Below are 23,185 nucleotides of genomic sequence, written 5' to 3'. Positions count from 1 at the left end.
TAGGTTGGCAGCTGAACGGCAGAAGGTAGCTTTGGGGTTCTGAACTAATAAATGTTCATGATATGTGAAAAAGCATGATACATACTGTATGATCTCAATCACATAAAAATGGATGTTATGTATATACACACACAAGACCTAGAAGGGCATGTCAAACTGCTTATGATTGTGGATGACTCTGTTCCTCATTTCTTGTGTTTTTCAGTTTCCAATAGCGCACGTTAATTTTTTTTTAAATGAAGCTTATTTTTAAAATCTGGAAAAAAAAATCACAGCCAAGTTAAGTCCTTACATTTCAATTATAAACATGTATACGAACTCATGATTTATTTTTCTCTTCCTAAAAATTAGGTATTTTCTAGCTCTGTCACTGAAAATGCCTAGAATAACAACCCAACAGTTACAAACCCTTAACAACTATTTGTTGTTTCTAAACACTATTTCCTAAACACACACAACAGAACAGTTTTTCGGAGAAATGACTGATTCTAATCTGGAGAAGGATTTGTACAAAATGAGCCTGGGATATCTCGTGTTCGAAACCAAAGAAGTTATCAAAGACTAATGGGGACACTAACGGGTCAATTTGAGCATCAAAATGAGTAATAACTATAATTCACCAAAATACATCAAATATATAAATAGCCCTTAGTTCATAATGACTCTTAAAAAACCTTTCATTGATCACCAATGAAAGTTGCTAAGGCATCGACTCATTACTCTGAAAACTGACAAATAAAGGGGGAAAATCAATAGTTAATATTATCTTTCCTTCTTTCAGGTAACCAAATAGAGAAAAGTACTTTGTTATAGAAGAATTACAGCTAGTAAATGTGGAAGAAATGATGTAATTTGAAAGATCACCAATGTGCAACACCTAATGAAATAATGGATCTAGATAATGGTCACAAATGGGTGCTAAAATCATTAGGATTTATGTGGATGGGGAGCTTACAAGCTGGTAACACTCATACCCACTTAGCATCACCAAAAGTAAGATATTAGAGATATTATTTGCCTCCTGATGAAACAAAAAACTACATGTTCCAACTAGGAAGTGTTCTTGCAAAAATAAGGACATAAATAAACCTGATCTAATTAAGCCTCTAGCTCTAACTTCCAGTTAACTGGAAACATGGGGGTTAGTAGGAAAGTAAAATGAAACCCCAAAGAAGCTATCAGCCAAATCTAGAATGTGGGACATTCTACAGGATAAAGAACCTAGGTTTTTCAACATAAAAAGAAGAGGAGAGGAAGACTATTACAGATTAAAAGAAACTTAAAAGACATAACAACCAAATACTGTGTTGGCCCTATTTAGATACTGTTTCAACAAACCAAATGTAAAAATGTATTTTTGAGACAACCAGAAAAATCTGAATATGAACTCAGTTTTAGATTTTATTAAGTGGCTGGGCATGGTGGCTCACCGTCTGTAATCGCAACATTTTGGGAGGCCGACGCAGGTGGATCACTTGCGGTCAAGGGTTATAGACCAGCCTGACCAACACGGCGAAACCTGGTCTCTACTAAAAACACAAAAATTAGCCAGGCATGGTGGCATGCACCTGTAATCCAAGCTATTCAGGAGGCTGAGGCTCAAGAATTGCTTGAACCCGGGAGGCAGATTCTACACTGAGTGGAGACCTTGCCACTGCACTCCAGCCTGGGCAACAGAGCGAGACTCTGTCTCAAAAACAAAACAAATCAAAACAAAACAAAAACCAAAACAAACAAACAAACAAAAAACCCAATTATATTAAGGGATTACTTAATTTTGTTTGGTATAACAATGGCACTGTGATTTTTTAAAAGTCCTTTTATATACCAGCTATGCATATGGTAGAATTTTACAGGTTAAAATATGGTGAAATATATGAAACAAAAGATTGGCAAAATGCTGATAAATGGCTGACAATTACATGGTGGGTTATAAAAGTATTCTCATCCTATTTTTTTTTCCCGTTAAGAATATACTTATTGGCCAGGTATGGTGGCGCATACCTGTAATCCCTGCACTTTGGGAAGCCAAGGTGGGGGGACTGCTTGAGTCCAGGAGATCAAGACTAGCCTGGGCAACATGGTGGAAACCCCACCTCTACTAAAAATACAAAAAACTAGCCAGGTATCCTGGTGTGCGGGTCTGGCTCCAGCTACTTGGGAGACTGAGTTGGGAGAACCACCTGAGGCTGGGAAGTCAAGGCTGATCTTGCCACTGCACTCCAGCCCGGGCAATGGGAGTGAGACCTTGTCTCAAAAAACAACAAAACGAATACATTTATTGACTTTTCTAGTATGTTCCAGCACTAGGTGAACAAATGAGACGTGGTATCTGCTCTTACGAAGCTGAAGCCTACTAGGAGATTCAGTCCATAAACAAGTAAACAAACAAATAAATATTTAGAAACAGTGGCAGGTGCTATTAGGGAGGTGAGTAGGGTTCAGGACAGAAAATAACACCCTTAGATGGGGTGAGTGGTGAAGGCACCTCTGAGAAAGTGTGATGACCAGCTGGGAACGGTGGCTCATGCTTGTAATCATAGGACTTTGGGAGGCGAGGCTGGAGGATCATTTGAGGTGAGGAGTTTGAGACTAGCCTGGCCAACATAATGAGAGGCTTAATTTTTTTAGAGTAGTTGTAGGTTCACAGCAAAACTGAGAGGAAGGTATACATATTTCCCATATACCCCCTACTCCCACATGTACGTAGCCCCCCACACTATCAACATTCCCCAACAGAGCTGTGTATTTATTACAATTGATGAACCTATATCAACATATCACAATCACCCCAACCCCACAGTTTACATTAGGGTTCACTCTTAGCGTTGTATATTTCCCTACTTTCATGTTTGAAATTTTTCACACACAAAGACTCATAAAGTTGTACGTAAAGTAGAAAAAGGACTACAGTATCAGAAATACTAGATTCGAAGCCTGTATTTACTACAGGTATGGCCTTTGGAAAGTGACTAAGTTGTTACATTTTCTCACTAAAATGGGACTGTCAGCTACCTAAGAGAGATGTGAAGAATATCTTTCTTACCTCATCCATCTAGTTAGTACATGTAAAGCTCTCAAATTACAATAAATAGTTGGCACTTAACCAATATTAGTTTCCATCCTTACTTCAGTCAGAAACATAAAAAGACCCCCAAACCAAGGGGAATTACAGGGGAAAAATTTTTTTAATAGAACATTTGGAGATAATGAGAAGGAAAATATTATCACAGAAATTATATACGAGATTAACCTTTTATTTAGATAATTATTATGGAAAAACAATCTCAGGAATATTTTTTGTTTATAAAAGTTATAAACCCACTAGAAAAAAAGTGACAGGGTGAGGCAAAGCCAATAAAATTTTGAAAAACAGGATAGATGACTGGTAATGGACTGAGCAGAACAGAGGAGAGATAGCTGAAACTTAAATGTCTACATGGGGGAAAGGTAAGCAGAAACAAAGTTTAGGAAATCAGGATTGCCTGAGATTTCTTATGAGGAGTGTTAAAACCTAGCAGACAATGGAAAAATGCCTTCAAAATTCCAAATGAAAATAATTTCCAACCAAGAAATTTAAACACAGGAAAACTATCAATTAATCAAGCAAGGTCTCAAAAATGTATTTCTCAGGCATCCTTTCTTAGGAACCTAGTAGAGGACATGCTCTATAAAACCAGAGAGTAAACAAAAAACAGAAAACCACTAAATCTTGGAAAGTCTCCAAAACAAAGAGAGAGCAGACTCTTCTACGACAACGGCTGTGCAAGCTACAATGCAGTCAGTCCCAGATAGACCAGAAGATGAAGTCCAGATAGCATGTCATCAACAGAAGAAAAAAAAAATAACCGATAGATTACATGATTATAACAGGAGGAGGAATTTAGTTCTTTTGGAGAGTTCAGGGATGATTTATTCATAAGGACATAGAATACTAAGCAAACAAAAAAGGTAATCCATTAATCCCAGGAAAAATACGAAGTTATATGAGAGATGAGATACAATCATCATTTACTACAGGGATTGACTAAGAACATTTATAGTCATAATAACATAAATGCTGAACATTGATTCCACCAAAAATTATGAGTTGCATAAATATACAGAAGTGCCAAATTACCATTTTCACAGTACAAAACTACTAAAATCTAAAATTGGAAAATCAAGAAAGAGTAGTATAAGAAGGGCAATTTAACAACATGGAGGAAATTACCAGAAGAAACAGTCAGGAGAATTGAAAATAGTATTCTCTGGGGAGTAGAATTTGGGGACAGGGCAAAAGGCTACTGTTTTAGTTATAACTTAACAAGTAGGGTTTTAAAAAATTCTTATTTAAAAATTAAAAAGCAATTATCAAGAGTGCTATGAGAAAGCACTAATCACAAAAGTATTTTAGTTTTTTGAGACAAGGACCTGCTCTGTCGCCCAAGCTAGAGTGCAGTGGCATGATCATGGCTCACTATACCCTTGATCTCCTGGGCTCGGGCAATCCTCCCACCTCAGCCTCCAGAGTAGCTGAGCTACAGGCGTACACCACTATGCCCAGCTGATTCTTGTAATTTTTTTTTGTAGAGATGGGGTTTCGCCATGTTGCCCAGGGAGTTCTCGAACTCCTGGGCTCAAGCAGTCCTCCCACCTTGGCCTCCCAAAGTACTGGGATTATAGGCATAAGCCACCACACCTGGTCCCACAAATGTTAACTCAACATTTTGTCATGAAGAAGCACCAACTATCTCAAATTTGTCTAAATCTGTAAAAGTAATGACTAGAGACCTACTGCCAGGGAAGATGCAAATGAATAAAAATACCACTCTCTCTCTCAAAACAAAAACAAAATTTCTTATTTCTCCCTGTGGTAGCCAATCTCCAAGATGATACCAATAATACTTGCCTTCTGATAGTCATGCTCTCATATAATCTATACTGAAATCAGTTCTGCTTGTCTGACTCAATAGAGTATGGCAGAGACGACAGTGTGAGCCTTCCAAAGCTGGGCTATACAAGTATTTTGGCTTCAACCTTCCTCTCTTAGATTACTCAGTGAAAAGCCGGCAGCCTATTATGAGACTATTGAGCAGCACCGAGGAGAGGCCCTTATGGAAAAGAACTGAAGCCTTTCCATCATCAGGGAGCGCCAGCCTGTCAGCCATGTGAGTGAGGCCTTAGGCCAGGACTATCGACTAAGCCACTGCAAATTCCTGACCTACAGAAACTGTGACTGTCATAAATGTTTACTGTTGCTTTTGGTTTGTTATGCAGTAATAGATAACAAATATCTTTTCTTCCTCAACTTTTCCAACAATATCATCTGCAGTTGTTTATTTAGGACTAAGGGGCAGATACAGAGGTGCTTTATATAAATTATTCCATTTAACCCTTAAATTAAACCTACAGGTAGATATTCCAGTAGAAGAGTTACAACAATAGAGAGTAAATTAGCAGATGTGAAAAATGGACATATGCTCTGGATTTTTCTTTTTTAATAGAGATGGGATCTTCCTATGTTGCCCAGGATGGTCTCCCAACTTCTGGCCTCAAGCAATCCTCCAGCCTTGGCCTTCCAAAGTGCTGGGATTAAAGGCAGGAGACACCATGTCCGGCCTTGGTTTGCTTTTTCAACAATATTAATTCTACATCCCCACTTTAAAACAGGTATAAAGTTCAGGAAGGCCCATTTATTCCCTTCCTTCCTACTCTCCCCATCTCACCTCTACATACGCTCTTATGCTCCAACTATACCATCTTGCAAGCTTCCTAAACTTCAGAACCCCTCTGATCCCCACTCTTACCACATCTGTTCTTCAATAATGTGGGGACTTTCTCCTTACTCGTTGGCACCAGCCTATCCACGCTTTCCTTACTTAGGGTCAATGTGGTTCAATCTCTCACTTCCCCAAACCCTACATTTATTTCTTCTTTGTTCTTTTACCCCATTTGCCCAAGAAAACACCAATCCTGTTCTTTTTTCACCCCACCCCCGCAGCTGGTCCACTCCACATCACCTCCCTGCTTAAGAACTATTCTCTCTTTTTTAAAACTAACTTTACTGGCTGGGCACAGTGGCTCATGCCTGTAATCCCAGCACTTTGGGAGGCCAAGGTAAGAGGATCGCTTGACCTTAGGAATTCGGACAACCTGGGCAACATAACAAGATCATCTCTACAAGAAAATAAAAAATTCATCAGGCACAGGGGTGTGCACCTGTGACCCTAACTACTAACGAGGCTGAAGCGGGAGGCTCCCTTGAGCCCAGGAGGTCAAGGCTGCAGTGAGCCGTGATCATGCCACTGCACTCCAGCCTGGGCAACAGACAGAGTAAGACCCTGTCTCTAAATAAATAAATAATAAAACAAGTCCTAAGTTTATTAAGGCATATTGTATATATCTTATAATTCATCCTTTCCAAGTGTATGATTTAGTGATTTTTGTAATGTAAGTTTACCAAGTTGTACAATCAACATCATAAATCAGTTTTAGAACATTTTCATCATCCCAACAGATCTCTCATGCCTATTTACTGTTAATCCCTCTCCTCCTCCTCTGTAACCCAAGAAATCACCAATTTACTCTTTGCCTTTCCTGGGCATTTCATATGAATGAAATCATAAAATAGTTTCTTATGTCTGCATTTTTTTCACTGAGCCTGCTTTTTACAGTTCATCCACGTTGTAGCAGGTATCTATAGTCAATTTCTTTTTACTGCCAAATAGTATTCCATTGTATACCAAAGTTTTGCCTACTCATTCACCCACTGCAGGACATTTAGGTTGGTTTCAATTTTCGGCTATGAATAATGCTGCTAAGATCATTTGAAAATCTTTGTGTAATAAATGTTTTCATTTTTCTTGGATAGATACTTAGGAATGATATTGCTGGGCCACGTGGTAAATTTATGTTTAACTTTTTAACAAACTGCCAAATTGTTTCCTAAAGTGGCTGCACTATTTTACATTCCCACTAGCAGTGTATGAGGTTTCCCATTTCTCCACATCCTCCCCAACATTTGTCACTGTCTGTCTTTTATATAGTACCCATTCTAACAGGTATGAATGGTAATTTGTTGTGGTATTAAGTTTTATGTTGAGGAGAAGAATGAGGAAAAAATTCCTAAAACATCAATGCAGAGAAACTGGCACCAATGTAAATACATGATTATAACCTCAATCAGGTCCTCACTATTTTTATTTATTTATTTATTTATTTGAGACGGCGTTTTCGCTCGTCACCCAGGTTGGAGTGCAATGGCGCGATCTCGGCTCACCGCAACCTCCGCCTGCTGGGTTCAAGCGATTCTCCTGCCTCAGCCTCCCGAGTAACTAGGATTACAAGCATGCGCCTCCACGCCCGGCTAATTTTGTATTTTTAGTTTCTCCATGTTGGTCAGGCTGGTCTCGAACTCCTGACCTCAGGTGATCCACCCGCCTCGGCCTCCCAAAGTGCTAGGATTACAGGCATGAGCCACCACGCCCAGCCAGGTCCTCACTATTCACCCAGAAATCCTAATGTTTCTCTGATCTGCTTATTTTCCCACACTCCACATCAATTAATTCTTATCTTCATCCACTCTCCTTAAAATTTAATCTCTATTTATCGTCTACAGGACCTAGCCCCATTTCCTACCTCACTGATAAATAGAAACTAACAGTTCCTACCTCTCAGCTTCCTCCTACTATACACCCACAAGCCTTGCTGCCTCTGGATTCACCCTTTCACCAGTTAAGGGAGCTGCAGACTTCCTCCTACTAAATGATAACTTCTCTATGGGAGTTTTGCATCCTATTTCCATTAACCATTTTAGGACTCAAGAGTCATCAATCATTTCCTCTCTCCTTTTTTGCAAACTGGTTTGCAATTCAATTGGTTTCTTCCCATCAACATTTAAACAGCTCCTAGCCCCAGTTGACAACAAAAGTACTGCTTCCTTCAAATTCTCTAAAAGTGCCCACTTTTCTACCTTCCATTCACCTTAGCCCTAATCAATATTATTTCTATCCTTAAACACGAATGAAGCAGGTCTAGCTAGAATCCTAACAGCCTTGTAGCAATATTCAGCAGAGCTAATAATTACCTCCTTTTTGAAACACTCTTTCTACTGGATTCCACAGCACCATCCTCCAGTTTTCTTTTTAACATATTGTTGGAAGACAATTTTCCATGTCTCCCATCTCACATTTCTTCAAGACTTGTGAACAGAGGCAATGACTACCTTTGTTCCAGACTATTTTTTCAGAGATGTCTATATAGTGAATAGTCTTCGAATACACGATAGCATCTTGCTCTGGAGCAAAGAGCAGGCATGCTTACTACCCATTATTAAAGACTTGGGTTTCCTAAGCCACAGTTCCTTTTCTGTATGTAACACAACACCTGTTGTGTGCAGGTGTTACCTGGCCTTCAACATTACCCTATAGAAACTAGAGCTTGGGAAACCAACATAAATACTGTTAATAAGGATAATGCTTTGCTGTGAGTAATAAATTGTCCATTGTCTCTGATCCAGGAGTTGGGTGCCTCCTGCCAACACACATGAAACTACGTCAGGCTAATTTGTTAACTTCCAAGGAAGGTAAAATTTTAGATCCTTTATAGTTCTTTTTCATTTTTTAAAAATAGAGATAGGGGGGTCTCACTATGTTGCCCAGGCTGGTCTCGAACTCCTGGGCTCAAGAGATTCTCCCGCCTCAGCCTCCCAAAGTGTCTGAGATTACAGGTGTGGGTCACCATGCCAGGCCTCCTTTATAGTTCTTAACACTTCTAGGTAGGCCTACCTTCCTTGTTAACCTCTACTCCTTTATCTGATATTTAAATGTAGGAGTTCCTCAGAGTTCATATTGAGACTCACTTTTTTTCTTACTCTATACTGCTTCCTCCAGGGAGTACAACTGCTCCTATGGCTTCAATTATCACTACATCTACACTAATAATTCCAAAATATTTTCTGTAGTCCAAGTCTGTCTTCTAAGCTCCAAATCTACATGCTCGATTCCTCCTGAACGTGTTTACTTTAATACTGGTATGTTCCTAAATTCACTAGTACCTAAACTTGAACTCAGTGATTTCCCCTCTGCCCCTTCCCCTTATCATCACCTCATCTTCCATTCCCTAGCGCAGTAAATAGCACCACCATCCTTCCAGATGTTTATGCCAAAACATCGAGGCATTTTCCTCAATGCCTCTCTCCTACATCTTTTTGTCTTCTAACAATATCACCATTAAATCTAGTCCCAACCACCACATCATCTCTCACTTAGGTTCCCTAGGTGGTCTCTCCAACCCCATACTGTGATTTTCAAAATGTGGTCCTAAACTGCTGATGCCTTAGCAGGACTCAAAGCAGTGGCACCAAATTGTACTACAGGTTGAATATTCCTAATCCAAAAATCCAAAATCCACCAGGCGTGGTGGCTCACTCCTGTAATCCCAGCACTTTGGGAGGTTGAGGCGAGTGGATCACCTAAGGTCAGGAGTTTGAGACCAGCCTGACCAACATGGTGAAACCCTGTTGGATGCAGTGGCTCACGCCTGTAGTTCCAGCTACTAGGGAGGCTGAGGCAGGAGAATCACTTGAACCCTGGAGGCAGGGGTTGCAGTGAGCCAAGATTGTGCCATTGCACTCCAACCTGGGCAACTAGAGTGAAATTCCATCTTAAAAAAAGAAAAAAGAAAAAAATCCAGAGTGCTCCAATGAGCATTTCCTTTGAGCGTCGGTGCTCAGAAGGTTTCAGATTTCAGATTTTCAGATGAGGGATACTCAACCTGTAGTACTCGTATTGTTTATTATCACACAAAATACCAGTTTCACTTAAAAATGTCCCTAAGAAGCAGAAAAACTGTTAATTTTATTAAATCTCAACTGCTGAGGTCAAGTCTTATTATTCTGTGTGACAAAAATGAAATATATTTATACAATATTTCTACTCAAAACCAAAGTACATCAGTTGCTTGCAGAAAAACTCTTGTATGTTTGAGCTGCAAGCTAAAATTAAGCTTTTTTTTTTTTTTAAAGAACAGTTTTTCACTTGAAGGAACTGACAAACTATGGTTATTCAAATGTGTACATTTGGCAAAAAGTTTCTCAAAAGTGAATGAAGGCTGAGCACGGTGGCTCACACCTGTAACGCCAGCACTTTGGGAGGCCGAGGTGGGTGGATCACCTGAGGTCAGGAGTTCGAGACCAGCCCGGCCAACATGGTGAAATCCCATCACTACTAAAAATACAAAAAATTAGCCAGGTGTAGTGGTGGGCGCCTGTAATCCCAGCTACTCGGGAGATTGAGGCAGGAGAATCGCTTGAACCTAGGAGGTGGAGGTTGCAGTGAGCCGAGATTGCGCCACTGCACTCCAGCCTGGGCAACAGAGCAAGATTTGAATGAAATAAGCTTCTACCAGTCTGCTCATTACATTATTGGTCTTTGAGAAATAAGAGTTCATCAAGTTATGCAGAACTTCCAAATGTGGACACCATTACATTGTATATTAAAATACATACACACACACACACACACACACACACACACACACAAATTTGTTAATATCACCACAGCCCTCTCAACTTAGGAGCCGGAGTTCCTACATAGCTGTATGCTCTGAAGGCATCCTGCCTGTGCCAGTACCTGGACTGAGGCACCCCTGTAAAGAAGGCCTGCTGCTCTGATAGCACGTGGACTACATCTGTAAGCTGCCTCGAAGGTCACATATTGAGCTGTCACTCCTTCTGCAAGCTCCGACATGGCCCATGAGCTCTGAAGGGCTCTTGCCCCTACCAGCATCTGTTTTCCCAACACATGCCCACACCACCAGTTCCTGATCATCAGATCCCCTGCCGGTACTCCAGAGGGTGGCCTACTGCCTACCCAGCAACTCCAGACCAGCTCCAACCTGGCCAAAACCAATATACTTCTCTGTTATCTGTGGGCCAACCCACACCTCTTCCAAGTTTGTCCTTCCTTGGGTATTCTCCCTTAGCCCTACAGTAATATATACAATTTTCCTGTATTACCATTACTCTTACCATAGTTAATAATTATGTATATTAAGCTTCCTCTGTTTAACCTATTATGTGGTTTCTATCTCCTGACTGGACCCAAATTGCTACAACATAGTACTGTACTTCACACATACTTTCCATGTATGTCCCCATTACTAAACTGTGTCTTTTCTTTAGCACAGATACTATCTTAGCCATCTTTCATTTGCTAGAAATATACAAGTACTCAATAAATATTAGCTCAATAAATTAAATTATGTTGTTGAGAGACTCATGCAACAAGTAAAAAAAATGCACTGGATTACGTCTGCCTCTTCTCATCAGGAATTTCTAGAGTTCTATGAATCCATAAAGCTAACCCTTTAAGGACAGGTAATTAAGAACACCGTGGAGGAACCGGGATGCTGACTGGTTAAGTATAGTAATTCAATAAACATCCTTTTGATCAGTTACTTAGTGGAAGATCCAATACGTGGTTCAGGCTCTGAAAAAAAAAATGCTGAGGTCTGCTATTTGTATATGGGAAGCATCCGATGAAAGGCAAACCAAGGCTCCCAAGACTGCAGATTCTACTATTCAAGGCTAAACAGCTGCTGCAAAGATTAGAAAATACAGTGTATCTCTCAGTACAAAGGTCACAAACTCTGTTTCATGTCTGCTGGCTTGCAGACATGTTTTGCTTGTTCTGCTGAGTTTTAACATTTTAAATTTAACTGCCAACATTTAAAAAACTACAGGTCTTTCAATCAGAAAACTTTACAATACCAACCTTATACTTCTGCTGGAACTTAGTAAGCACCTACCTCTCTATATAGGACATGTGCCTTCCTGTTTGCCACACAATTCCCAGCAGAACATTTCAGTTGTTTACGTTGCCTCTCTGATCCCTATAAGCATGAGTTTGCAACCCCTGCTGTAATAGGTTTTTACAAGCATAGGTTTTGGAATCAAGATTTTTGTTCATGCTTCTGTTCCACCACTTAGTAGGTAACGGTAATTAGTTGTGGGACCTTGGCCAAGTGTATAATAGAGCTTATAGAACTGGATACAGTAAATACATACTCAACGAATACTTAAAAAATTTTTTTTTATTACTGACATTACTAAACTGGGAAACAGAATGGTACTGGAAAGAAAAGGCATTGGTCTTGAAATCAGAAGATATGAGTTTAAGACTAAGTTTCCTCACCTAGAAGATATGTTGTGACCTTAGGCAAATTACTCAGATTTTTAACCTTATCTGTATTATCTGTACACGACAGATTTAAAACTATCTTCCCTGCTTATCATGAAGCAGCACACTGAAGTAAAAGGGTTTTGTTATTTGCAAAAATGGAAAATTCCAAGTTCAACAGTAGTGAAGAAATTACCCATGGGGAATATTAGTACTCTAGTAAGCAGGCTTTAGATAACTAAATGTAACAGAGAAACTCATCAACCTGAAGGAAGGGGGAAAGACTGAAGCCACAGGTTCTCTAGGTCTGCCAAAAGCCCTCAAAGAGATTGCATCTTTGGAGTCCAGACTGGGAAAGGGGGCTACGAGACCAGAGCAGAAACCAGTCAGCATAGCTACAGGGTAAAGCTAACCCTGCTAAAGGCTAGGGGCCTGGAGAAAAGATAAGGAAGCTGTTCTAGAAGGCCCTGTAATGACATCAGGCCTGGCAACAGGACTAACCCATGCCTATGTCTGACTAGAGTCAAGTAAGTGTTTCTGTCTCTAACCAGAACCAGGCGGGATAGGGCTGATTTCCAATAAAGTCTGACCTCCATAGAACAAGACCTTGTCTCTTCAAATAAATAAATAAATTCTGACCTTTTTTTTCTCTCTTTTAAAATATATTGCCATTGGGCACGGCGCGGTGGCTCACGGCTGTAATCCCAGCACTTTGGGAAGCCGAGGCGGGCAGATTACTTGAGGCCAGGAGCTCGAGACCAGCCTGGCCAACATGGTGAAACTGCATCTCTACTAAAAATATAGAAATCAGCCGGGCGTGGTGGCATGCACCTGTAATCCCAGCTACTTGGGTGGCTGAGGCACGAGAATCACTTCAACTTAGGAGGCAGAGGTCACAGTGAGCTGAGATCATGCCACTGCACTACAGCTGGGATGACAGAGCAAGACTCTGTCTCAAATAAATAAATATACACATACATACATACATACATACATACGATGCCATTGAGAGAGTCTGAGGAAGCAGAAAACAAAACAGATTCCTGCATAAGATTTTGTTTTTTCACCTGTACTGGCAGGTCCTCAGAATGCCTATACCACAACCCTCTTTCTAAAAAGTTCCTTCTACACCAATTGCTGGTAGCCTTGCCATCCTGGCATGAATAGCTGGGAGCTGGAGCCAGCCTTCCAACAGAGAACCAATTTACAGTCTGGCCAGTGGCATAGGGAGTTAGCCAAGCACAAATGTCACGTCCAATAGGCTGCTTCAGCCTCGTTCTGTGATACCGTGAACTTGACTTAGGGAGAAGGCAGAAAACAGATGGAAACAAAGAAGAACCAAGAGAAAAAGAAAAGCAGAATAATGGGCCGGGCATGGTGGCTCACACCTGTAATCCTAGCACACTGGGAGGCCAAAGCAGGAAGACTGCTTAAGGTCAGGAATTCAGGAGACTTCTGTCTCTATAAAAGATAAAAAAAAAAAAATTAGGGCGGGAGTGGTGGCTCACGCCTGTAATCCCAGCACTTTGGGAGGCCAAGGCAGGTGGATCATCTGAGGTCAGAAGTTTGAGACCAGCCTAGCCAACATGGTGAAACCCCATCTCTACTAAAAATACAAAAATCAGCCAGGTGTGATGGCACACACCTGTAATCCCAGCTACTCAGGAGGCTGAGGCAGGAGAATTGCTTGAACCTGGGAGGCGGAGGTTGCAGTGAGCTGAGACAGCACCACTGCATTCCAGCCTGGGTGACAGAGCAAGACTCCGTCTCAAAAAAAAAAAAAAAAAATTAGCCAGGTGTAGTGGTGTCTGCTTGTAGTGGGAGGCTGAGATGGGAGGATCTCGAGGCCAGGAGGTTGAAGATGCAGTGAACTATGACTGCATCACCGTACCCCAGCTTGAATAACAAATAGAGACCCTGTCTCAAAAAAAAAAAAAAAAAAAAAAAGAAAGAAAAGAAAAAGAAAGGAAAGCAGAAATAGGGAAAATCAGCTGAGCCAGAATCATGGGCTCTACGCATGCCTACTGAAGGGAACAAAGAGTCTGATCTGACCACACAATCAGATCCCCTCAATTTCCTTATTTCCTTCAAATCTTCACAATAAACCCCCCAATTTAACGTAGAAGAAAGTTTTTTTTTTTTCACTTCATTCACTGACAGAAGTTGAGCCAACAAGAAAAATAGTATCTACTATTGATGAAGGTGCAGAAACACATATTCTTCTCATTCACTACTGGTAAGCATGTAAACTGGCATTATTTACTAACACAACAGATGTCCTTCATGGTGCCTGTCCAAACTGCTACAGTTCTCAGTGGCCTGTGGCCTCCTTGGCTACAGCAGCGAAGCAAAAGCCAATCCCCTGGTAGGCTGATAACCAAAAGTCTTGTGAGAAAGGAGACACTGGGGCAATTAGATTCACCTCTCAGAAATGTGTAATCAGGACACAGAGAGACTGAACTCGAAAGGTGTTAAGAGCTAAGCTATGGACTGAGGTTGCCATTTGAGGCCATGTACAAAGTGAGCAGGCAGAGGAGGCTTGTCTATAGTGAAGTGGAGGAAGCAGAAGAGTGGAACGGGGCAGAAATCTGAAGCACCTAAGAGAAAATAATAAACAACTTCCTTAATTCTGGGCCACCACCATTTTCTTGAGAGACAGCCACATTTCACTGGCCTGGAGAGCACTGTATCATTACAATAAATCCTTCTTCACTCAAGCTAATGTCTGTTCCTTGGAACCAAAAGAGCCAATCTAGAATAGAAATTGGCAATAAAAGCAAAGTTGAAATGTGGAGGGTTGGTGAGCACATGGGCTATACATGGACTAGTAGGATGATATTAGATAAAGGTAATCCTTGGAAAGTTATGTACTATGTGTACAAATTACAAGCAAACTGTTACATTGCTTACCCAACCCAGTCTTTTTTCAAGAGTCCACATAAAAGACAAGATGAACAGATTTGTGTCTCTACCAGCAAGATCACCGGACCGGCAATAGACTCCTGACAAGTGCCGTCAAAATAGGTTAAAACAACAGGTGAGCTGGATACAACGGATCACACCTGTAACCCCAGCACTTTGGGAGGCTGAGGCAGGAGGATCACTTGAAGCCAGGATTCAAGACCAGCCTAGGCAACGTAGGGAGACCCTGTCTCTACGAAACATTTAAAATTTAGCCAGGCATGGTGGCATGTGCTTGTAGTCCCAACTACTTGGGAGACTGAGGCAAGAGGATCACTTGAGCCTGGGAGGTCCAGGTTGCAGTGAGCCATGATCGAACCACTGCACTCCAGCCTGGGCAACAGAGCAAGACCCTGAGGGAAAAAACAAAACAAAACAAAACAAGTAAGAGAGTCACCTAGAGGTACAGTCTTAACCGGTTAGTAATCCAGTCATAACATACAAGAATGGTCAGCAGTGGCCATATTGGGCATTATACAAAAATGAGTAAGTAAAGTAAGCTGTAGAGATGGAAGACTGGATATTCAAAAAGAAACAGAAAATAAGGAAACCAGGCAGCCATCAAGTGACAAACACTGCCTCTGGCTTAGAAATTCTGGTTCCCTGAAACTTGACTATGCTTTCTTCCTTTGTCTTTGGATGTCTGGAAACTGCAACCTATTTTTTACTTGAGTGAGTTTTTGTTCTTTATAGTCCAAGGTAAAGACTGAAACCAGACCGGGTGCAGTGGTTCATGCCTGTAATCTCAACACTTCGGGAGACCGAGGCAGGTGGATCACCTGAGGCCAGGAGTTCCGAGACCAGCCTGGCCAGCATGGCAAAACCCCGTCTCTACTAAAAATACAAAAATCAGCAGGGTGTGATGGCATGGGCCTGTAATCCCAGCTACTCCAGAGACTGAGGCAGAAGAATCACTTGAACCCAGGAGGTGGAGGATGCAATGAACTGAGACTGTGACACTGCACTCCAGCCTGGGCAACAGAGCAAGACTCTGTCTCAAAAAAAAGACTGGAACCAACAGTAAATAGTAAAAGTATAAAAGTGTGTGATGGGATGGAGGAAATAACATACTTTCAATCCAACAATTCTATATAATGATAAGTTTGCACAAAAATGTAAGTATTAGCACATACAAAGTTTATTTATAAATAGAGAAAAGTTACTGTCAGCCTCAATATTCAAAGGTCTGTTAACTAAACCACAATGCATTCATACAGGCAATATTGTGCAGCTATTAGAAGCTACAGAGAAGTACAGGTATCCCTTTCTACCTGAACTCATGCTCCCTGACTCAGAAACCAAATAGATTCAGATAGCAAGGGATACCTGTATTCAATGACATGGAAAGATGTTCATGATATATTAAGTGAAAAAAGGGGTTACAAAACAACATATATTTTATTTTTATTAAAAGTAGCATATTTACATATATTTTTGTATACACATAAAAATGAGACTTTCTGTACCGTCTGCAATGTTCTTGTCTTTTTGTGATTCTTCTAAATGAGAAAAACTCTCCTAAAAAATTAAATACAGGATTTTCTTTCAAAGGCTGCAAGGTAGGATTTGGACACTAAGTCCCGGCTCTACTGGAGGACTAAGCAGTACTGTGGTTAAAAAGGCAAGCAGACAGGAAGGACAAAGGACAGGGTGAATAAGATGACCTGAGATAAAGGGTGCCTGGGGGCTTTACACCATCAGAGGCCCTGTTGCCCCAGAACAGGTACTCTCTCAAAACTATCTTTCACTCCAGCCAGACCAGTCTCTCCATCTTCCCCTTCATTCAACATAGTCATTCATGTTTCCATTATGCTGTTCATTCTAATTCTCTGATGTTGACTGTCCTCCATCATACAGGAGACAACACTGATTTCTCCTCTCCTTAAAAATAGCAATAGTTTCAAATTCAGAGATCTACTTGAGAGTCACCCAAATCAGCTACTTGAGAGGGTGAGGCGGGAGGATCTCCTGAGCTCAGGAGTTCAAGGCTCCAGTGAGCTATCATCATGTCAGAGCACTCCAGCCAGGGTGACAGTAGCACTCCATCTTTATAATTTTTTTTAAGAGTTACTCAAAATTTACATTTTAAGACTACCTAGATTTTGACATGTTTGTAGTCAGCACATTGGAGTGCCAGACAGCCAGCTCCAGAATATTAAAAAGATTCCCCACAACTGGCTGAGTGCAGTGGTTCACACCTGTAATCCCAGCACTTTGGGAGGCCAAGGCAGGAGGACTGCTTGAGATCAAGAGTTTGAGACCAGCCTTGTCAATATGGCGAAACTCCATCTCTACTAAAAATAAAAAATTAGCCAGATGTGGTGGCACACACCAGTAGTCCCAGCTACTTGGGAGGCTGAGGAACGAGAATTGCTTGAACCCTGGAGACAGAGGTGGCAATGAACCAGGATCACGCCACTGCACTCCAGCCTAGGTAACAGAGCGAGGCTCTGTCTCAAAAAAACAAAACAAAACAAAACAAAACAAAACAAACAAACAAACAAAACACAAAAAATAAAATAAAAAAACAAAAGAGATTCCCCACAAGCAAAATCATACAAGATCAAAATGTAATCAATGTCTAAGATGTGCCCACTTCCATAGAGATACCTTGAGTATAAATTTGGGAAGCAAAAGGATAAAATGGCAGTAAAAATGCAGAAATCAAATAATCTGTGTTGAACTCTATCTAAGGTCAGAATAAGAGAAGGCATCAGGTTGGTAACGCAGATAGACTAGGCTGGTTCACTCACCATCCACTCCCAACCACTTCTCTCTATTGTAAAAGATGTAAAGGTAAAATACAGTACCCCATCTTATCTATGGTTTGGCTTTCTGTGGTTTCAGTTACCTGCAGAACAGCACAATAAGATATTTTGAAAGAGAAAGACCATATTCACATAACTTTTATTACAGTACATTGTTATAACTGTTCTATTTTATTATTAGCTATTGTTAATCTCTACTGTGCCTCATTTATAAATTAAGTTTTATCATAGCTATGTATGTATAGGAAAAAAATATATACCAAACAGTACATGCACGGTACCAAACCAGTATTTGGTACTACCCCACAGTCTCAGGTGTCTACTGAGGGTCTTGGAACATATTCCCCATGAATAAGAGAAGACCTTGATTATTCCACCTTTCAGCCTTCTTGAAGCTAAGAGTGGCCACTGATACTTTGGCCAAAGAGGCAAAAGCCCCTGGAGAGGGCTTTTCTTTTTGTTTTGCTCCTCCAGCTGCTTGGAACATGGACATAATGCCTGGAGGTGCAACCAAAAGAATAAAAACAGAACGGGAAGAAAGGACGAGCCTAGATCCTTGCTGAGATTGGTGCTGCACAGCCCCAGTCTGCCCATCTCCACACTTCGTTATGTTAGAAAAATAAACTCCTATTTCTTAAAGTCATTGGACAGCAAGTTTTCAGTTCCTTGCAGCTGTAGGCATCCCTGACATAGTTAGCATGGAGCTTAGAACAGTGTTTCTCAACTATCTTTACTCTGCAACATTTATGAGGGATAGAATCCATTCCCTTCATTAATTGTTACTCATTACAACAGTCATTCTCAACCTAGCAGGCATCAAAATGTGGAATGGAGGTGGGGAAGACTGGCTCTGAACCTTGGTGACTACCAAAGCAATGTCTTCTTGTAAGCATATGTCTAGGAGGTAATTCAATCTGATCCTTTCGAAAATGCAGTAAGGATTTTTTGTTCTAAGGTTAAACAACCAAATACTTCCTACCTAAGTTGTTCCTTTCTTTCAAAGTCAATTCTTCAAATTTTATTCCTTATTAGGAAACTCCTTAAGTAATTATTACTTAATAACCTCTCATAATAAGCACTCTATTAAAAAAGCAGGAAGGGCTGGGCGCAGTGGCTCACTCCTGTAATCCCAGCACTTTGAGAGGCTGAGGTGGGTGGATCACTTGAGGTCAGGAGTTTGAGACCACCCTGACCAACATGGTAAAATCACCATCTCTACAACTAGCCGGGTGTGGTGATGCACGCCTATAGTACCAGCTACTTGGGAGGTTGAGGCACAAGAATCGCTTGAACTCAGGAGGCAGAGGCTGCAGTGAGCTGAGATCACACCATTGCACTCCAGCCTGGGTGACAGAGCAAGATCCTGTCTCAAAAAAATAAGTAAAATAAAATAAAATAAAAACTGGGGTACTGACCCCACATAAAAACCAACTTTCTGTTTTGAAAGTATTTATAGTCACAGGTACTCTATTATTACATTTATCATGGTTATAAAAACTGGTAATTCTGGAATTATGTTAAGTACACATGTACTCTGTACAGTTATGTACAAATTCCCATGACAGCTTATTTCCCATGGAAAATTTAACTTTCAGATTATCAGTCATTCCTTTTCAATGCATTTTACAGTTGTTTTTGATAGTTTCCTATTGATTCCTTAAATCTGAGAAATTTAGGTCATCTTCAAGTAAGCACATTTCTACAGATTATACACAGAAAGTATTTATACTCATTTTCAAAACATCTTACGGTGCTCCTTTAATTTATTAAACTATGAAATTTGGGTTAAAAGACTTCCAAGCCAGTATCACTAGATTATTTTGAAGAAGTAAATGGGAAATAAAACGACTATTCTTGTAAACGATCTGGCTGTTTTCTTTTCAAAATTAATGCAAACTCATCATCAGTGAAGGGATAAAATTAATGTGAAAGACATACATCATTAAGAAAATGACCAACTTCCTTTAATAAACATATCAACACAAATCACTGCAGCTAAACACGCAAGGTAAAGGATATTGCTCTCATTTTGGCAAACTGTTTATTTTTAAATGACAGCCTAATTCTAAAATGGGGATTCTTTAAGATACTCCAAAATAGCTGTATTTCACAAAACACAAAAAATATTGCACATAGCAGTCAAGAATATTCAAATTCCTCAAAATCTACAGAAAAATCACAAGAACAATCGTCTTAATTAAATAATCCAAGAAAAAACAAGATTTAAGCTCCTTCCAAAACTGACTGCAACAGATGTGGCATTCAATTTATCTTTTCATGTCATTGTCATGGAAAAGTTCACAAAGAATAATCAGTCTTCTAAACAGGGTCTCTCTATTGGCCTAATTGAGAAAGTTACTCAACTGTCAGTAAAGTCAAAACTTCCATTCAATGCCCTATAGGTCACCCACATTCACTCTTCTGAGACCATGAGAAAGGTTTGACCCTGATAAGGTCAATGAGAATGTCTGCCAAAACTGCAGGTGTGCAGGTCGGGGCAAACCATGCCCAATACTTCAGAACAACTCAAATCAATGGGTCCTGTTGGTGATTCCTATTCAACAGATGGCAAAAAGAATAGATGTGGGCACTGTTCATTTGACAAAGTAAAATAGGCCAGGCGTAGTGGCTCAGGCCTGTAATCCCAATACTTTGGGAGTCTGAGGCAGATGGATCACTTAAGGTCAGGAGTCTGAGACTAGTCTGAGCAATACAGCAAGACCCCAACTCTACAAAAAATATAAAAATATGTTTTTATATAAATGTGTTGGCATGCACCTGTAAGCCTTGTTACTTGGGAGGCTGAGGCGGGATTGCTTCAGCCCAGGAGTTCAAGGCTGTATGAGCTATGATCACGACACTGCACTCCAGCCTGGGCAACAGAGCAAGACTCTGTCTCAAAAAAAAAGAAAAGAAAAGAGAAAGTAAAATATACATTTAATTGGTGTAGAATTATCATCAGTCAGGTTCTTCTAAAAATCACATTAGGCCAGCTGCAGTAGCTTACATGTGTAATCCCAAAACTTGGGGAGGCAGAGGCGGGAGGATTATTTGAGCCCAGGGGTTCAAGACTAGCCTGGGTAACATAGCAAGACCCCTGACTCCACAAAAACAAGAAAAAAAAGTTTGAGAATTGCATTATTGGTTCCTTTGAGGGAAAAAACTAGTGCTTAATTAACTTAGATTTTTAAATGAGAAGTTAAGGTGTGGGCCTACATCTTCCCTGAACAAAAGTTGTCCCAAGAGGAGTTTTTAAAATGCTATAGGTATGTGTAGGTGTACCTGTTACAATAAGGTGGAAATACATTTAAAATTTCTTCAGCTCAGCTTGACAAATGCATTTTCATTAGAGACTAAACAAACCCAAGAAAATGTAAAGCAACATTACCATACTTGGTGCCTCCAAGTTTAGATACATCGAAGAACTTCTTATGTGAACTGTCATTTAATGTTTCAATAAGGTACTCAAAGGCGTATCCTGAAAAAAAAAATTATATTTTCATTAAACGCAGCAACAAAATATTTTAATCAACTGAAAATACCTGGAAACTAGCTTTATCCAATAGAATTTTCTGCAATGGTAGAAATACTCTATGTTTGAGCTGTCCAGTAAAGTAGCCATTAGCAACGTGTGGCTATTGAGCACCTGAAATGTGGCTATCGTGCCTGAGGAACTGAATTTTTAATTTATTTAATTTTGATTAATTTAAAGTCACACAGGGCTAGTATCCACCACACTGGACAGCATAGCTCTAAACCATAATTTGTCAAGTAAAAACTAGTAAGATAATTCACTCCTGAAATGTGTTAAGAATACCTGGAAAGGGACAATAAGAATGATTTAAATAATCCACGGGGACGTTTTGGAAAGACATGTCTTGAAAACTGCAGAGACAGGAATTTGTGAATTCCGCAATTAACATTAGAGGGACTGATTAAAAATAAAAACCAAAAGACGTATTTTTACAGAACATTCAATAAACCAAAACAAAAAAACTTCTCAGTTAAGTCCTTACCAGGGCTTAGTACTGAAAATAAAAGTAACAGAATCTCTAGGAAAATAGCATATTCTCCCCGAAAGAGACAAGTCTTCTGGTTTTGCACGAACTGAAGCTGAACTACAAAGTCAAAGATCCAGAGGTCTCATTTAAATGTGCCTCAGCTCTCAACATTCTAGGGGGCAGTGGCGGGGAGGCAGCCTTAAGGTTGAAAAGAACCTTCAGATCTTTTGTGCAGACTCATAGCGGTGGGTGGGCAGGACCCTCAACATTGTTAAGGCTTTCATCCAAAAGGAGAAAACATAAGCACAGCCCATTTTCTGAATGAATAGTATTTTTTTCTTTTTTTTTGTAGAGGGAGGTGGATGGGGGAGGAGACAGCGTTGCAATAAATAAATGGTCGGAGAACTGACTGACCAATGTTCAACCTTGACTGCCCCTCATTCGGCTTCCAGAGGCACAGAGAGACTGAGGGGCCTTAGGCTGGACCGTGGAATCAACATCTAGCTGCGTGAGACCCGAACACGGAGACGCAGGCCCCCGCCTTCATCGCTCGCCAATGGGGGGCGGGCAGGAGAAGACGGTGGGCCTCTCCCTGCCCCTGGTGTTGCTGACGGGGACCAGGAAGCCGCTGGCAGCAGGCAGCGGCCACCGGAGAGAAAGGGGTGCGGGTCAAGGCCAGCGGTGGGGCGGCCCGCCCTGCGGGGGTCGCGCAGGAGGGTGGGGATCGGGAGCCCCAGCTTCCGCGGCCTAGGCTCAAAGGGCGGCCCAGCAGGCAGGCCCCGAGGGGAGCACAACCCGAGCCCCGAGGGCCTGGGCGCCTGCCGAGCGACTCCAGGCGAGAAAAGCAAGGAATTCGGCGCCTAGGCAGCGCGCGTTTCCAACTGCCAGACCCAGCTCGGAGGCCCGAAACTGACCTGCTTTTGGGGCGTCCATCGCCGGAGACCATATTATCCCTCCGGGGAGGGGGCCAGCGGGGGAAGGAGGGGGAGGCCGGGCAGGGAAGAAGGGGAGGAAGACAGGCGGACGGGCAAGGGAGGAAAGAAGGAAGCAGGCTCGCGCAAATATCGCGAGAGCCGCAGAGCCAGCCCCGGGTCTGCGCTCGCGGGATTTGTCGCCTAACTCCCGCGAGATCGTCGGACAGGAAAACAAAGAAAGAGAAGGGGCGGAGCTAACCAGAAAGCAATTTCTCGCGCCATCGCCGCTGTTCTCGCGAGCGGGGGCGGAGCGCTGGGGAGGCTCCAGTGGTGGCGTTGGCGTGGCTAGTTTGGCCTTCGCAGCGATCCGTTACTTAGTT

At 41.3% G+C, this 23,185-nt stretch overlaps 1 protein-coding gene across 2 annotated transcripts in view; it reads right to left on the bottom strand.

Moving 5' to 3' along the window:
* The window catches only part of IREB2 (iron responsive element binding protein 2), a 62,964-nt gene extending 39,997 nt beyond the window's left edge, over positions 1-22,967 (bottom strand). Inside the window, exons 1-2 of one of the 2 annotated variants that reach the window (XM_003275462.3) lie at positions 22,806-22,967; positions 21,279-21,368 (exon numbers count right to left, since the gene is read on the bottom strand). In XM_003275462.3, the coding sequence (XP_003275510.1) occupies positions 21,279-21,368; positions 22,806-22,824 (109 nt within the window). In that variant the 5' untranslated portion in view covers positions 22,825-22,967. Of the gene's footprint in view, positions 1-21,278; positions 21,369-22,305; positions 22,742-22,805 lie in introns of those variants that run through there. The other variant, XM_030814873.1, reaches the window with a different exon arrangement.
* Between the last annotated feature and the right edge of the window lie 218 nt (positions 22,968-23,185).

Source organism: Nomascus leucogenys, chromosome 6 (genome assembly GCF_006542625.1).
Source record: "Nomascus leucogenys isolate Asia chromosome 6, Asia_NLE_v1, whole genome shotgun sequence".
NCBI lineage: Eukaryota > Metazoa > Chordata > Mammalia > Primates > Hylobatidae > Nomascus > Nomascus leucogenys.
The sequence above is the reverse complement of the archived record's forward strand: the minus strand, read 5'-3'. Positions and strand labels throughout refer to the sequence as shown.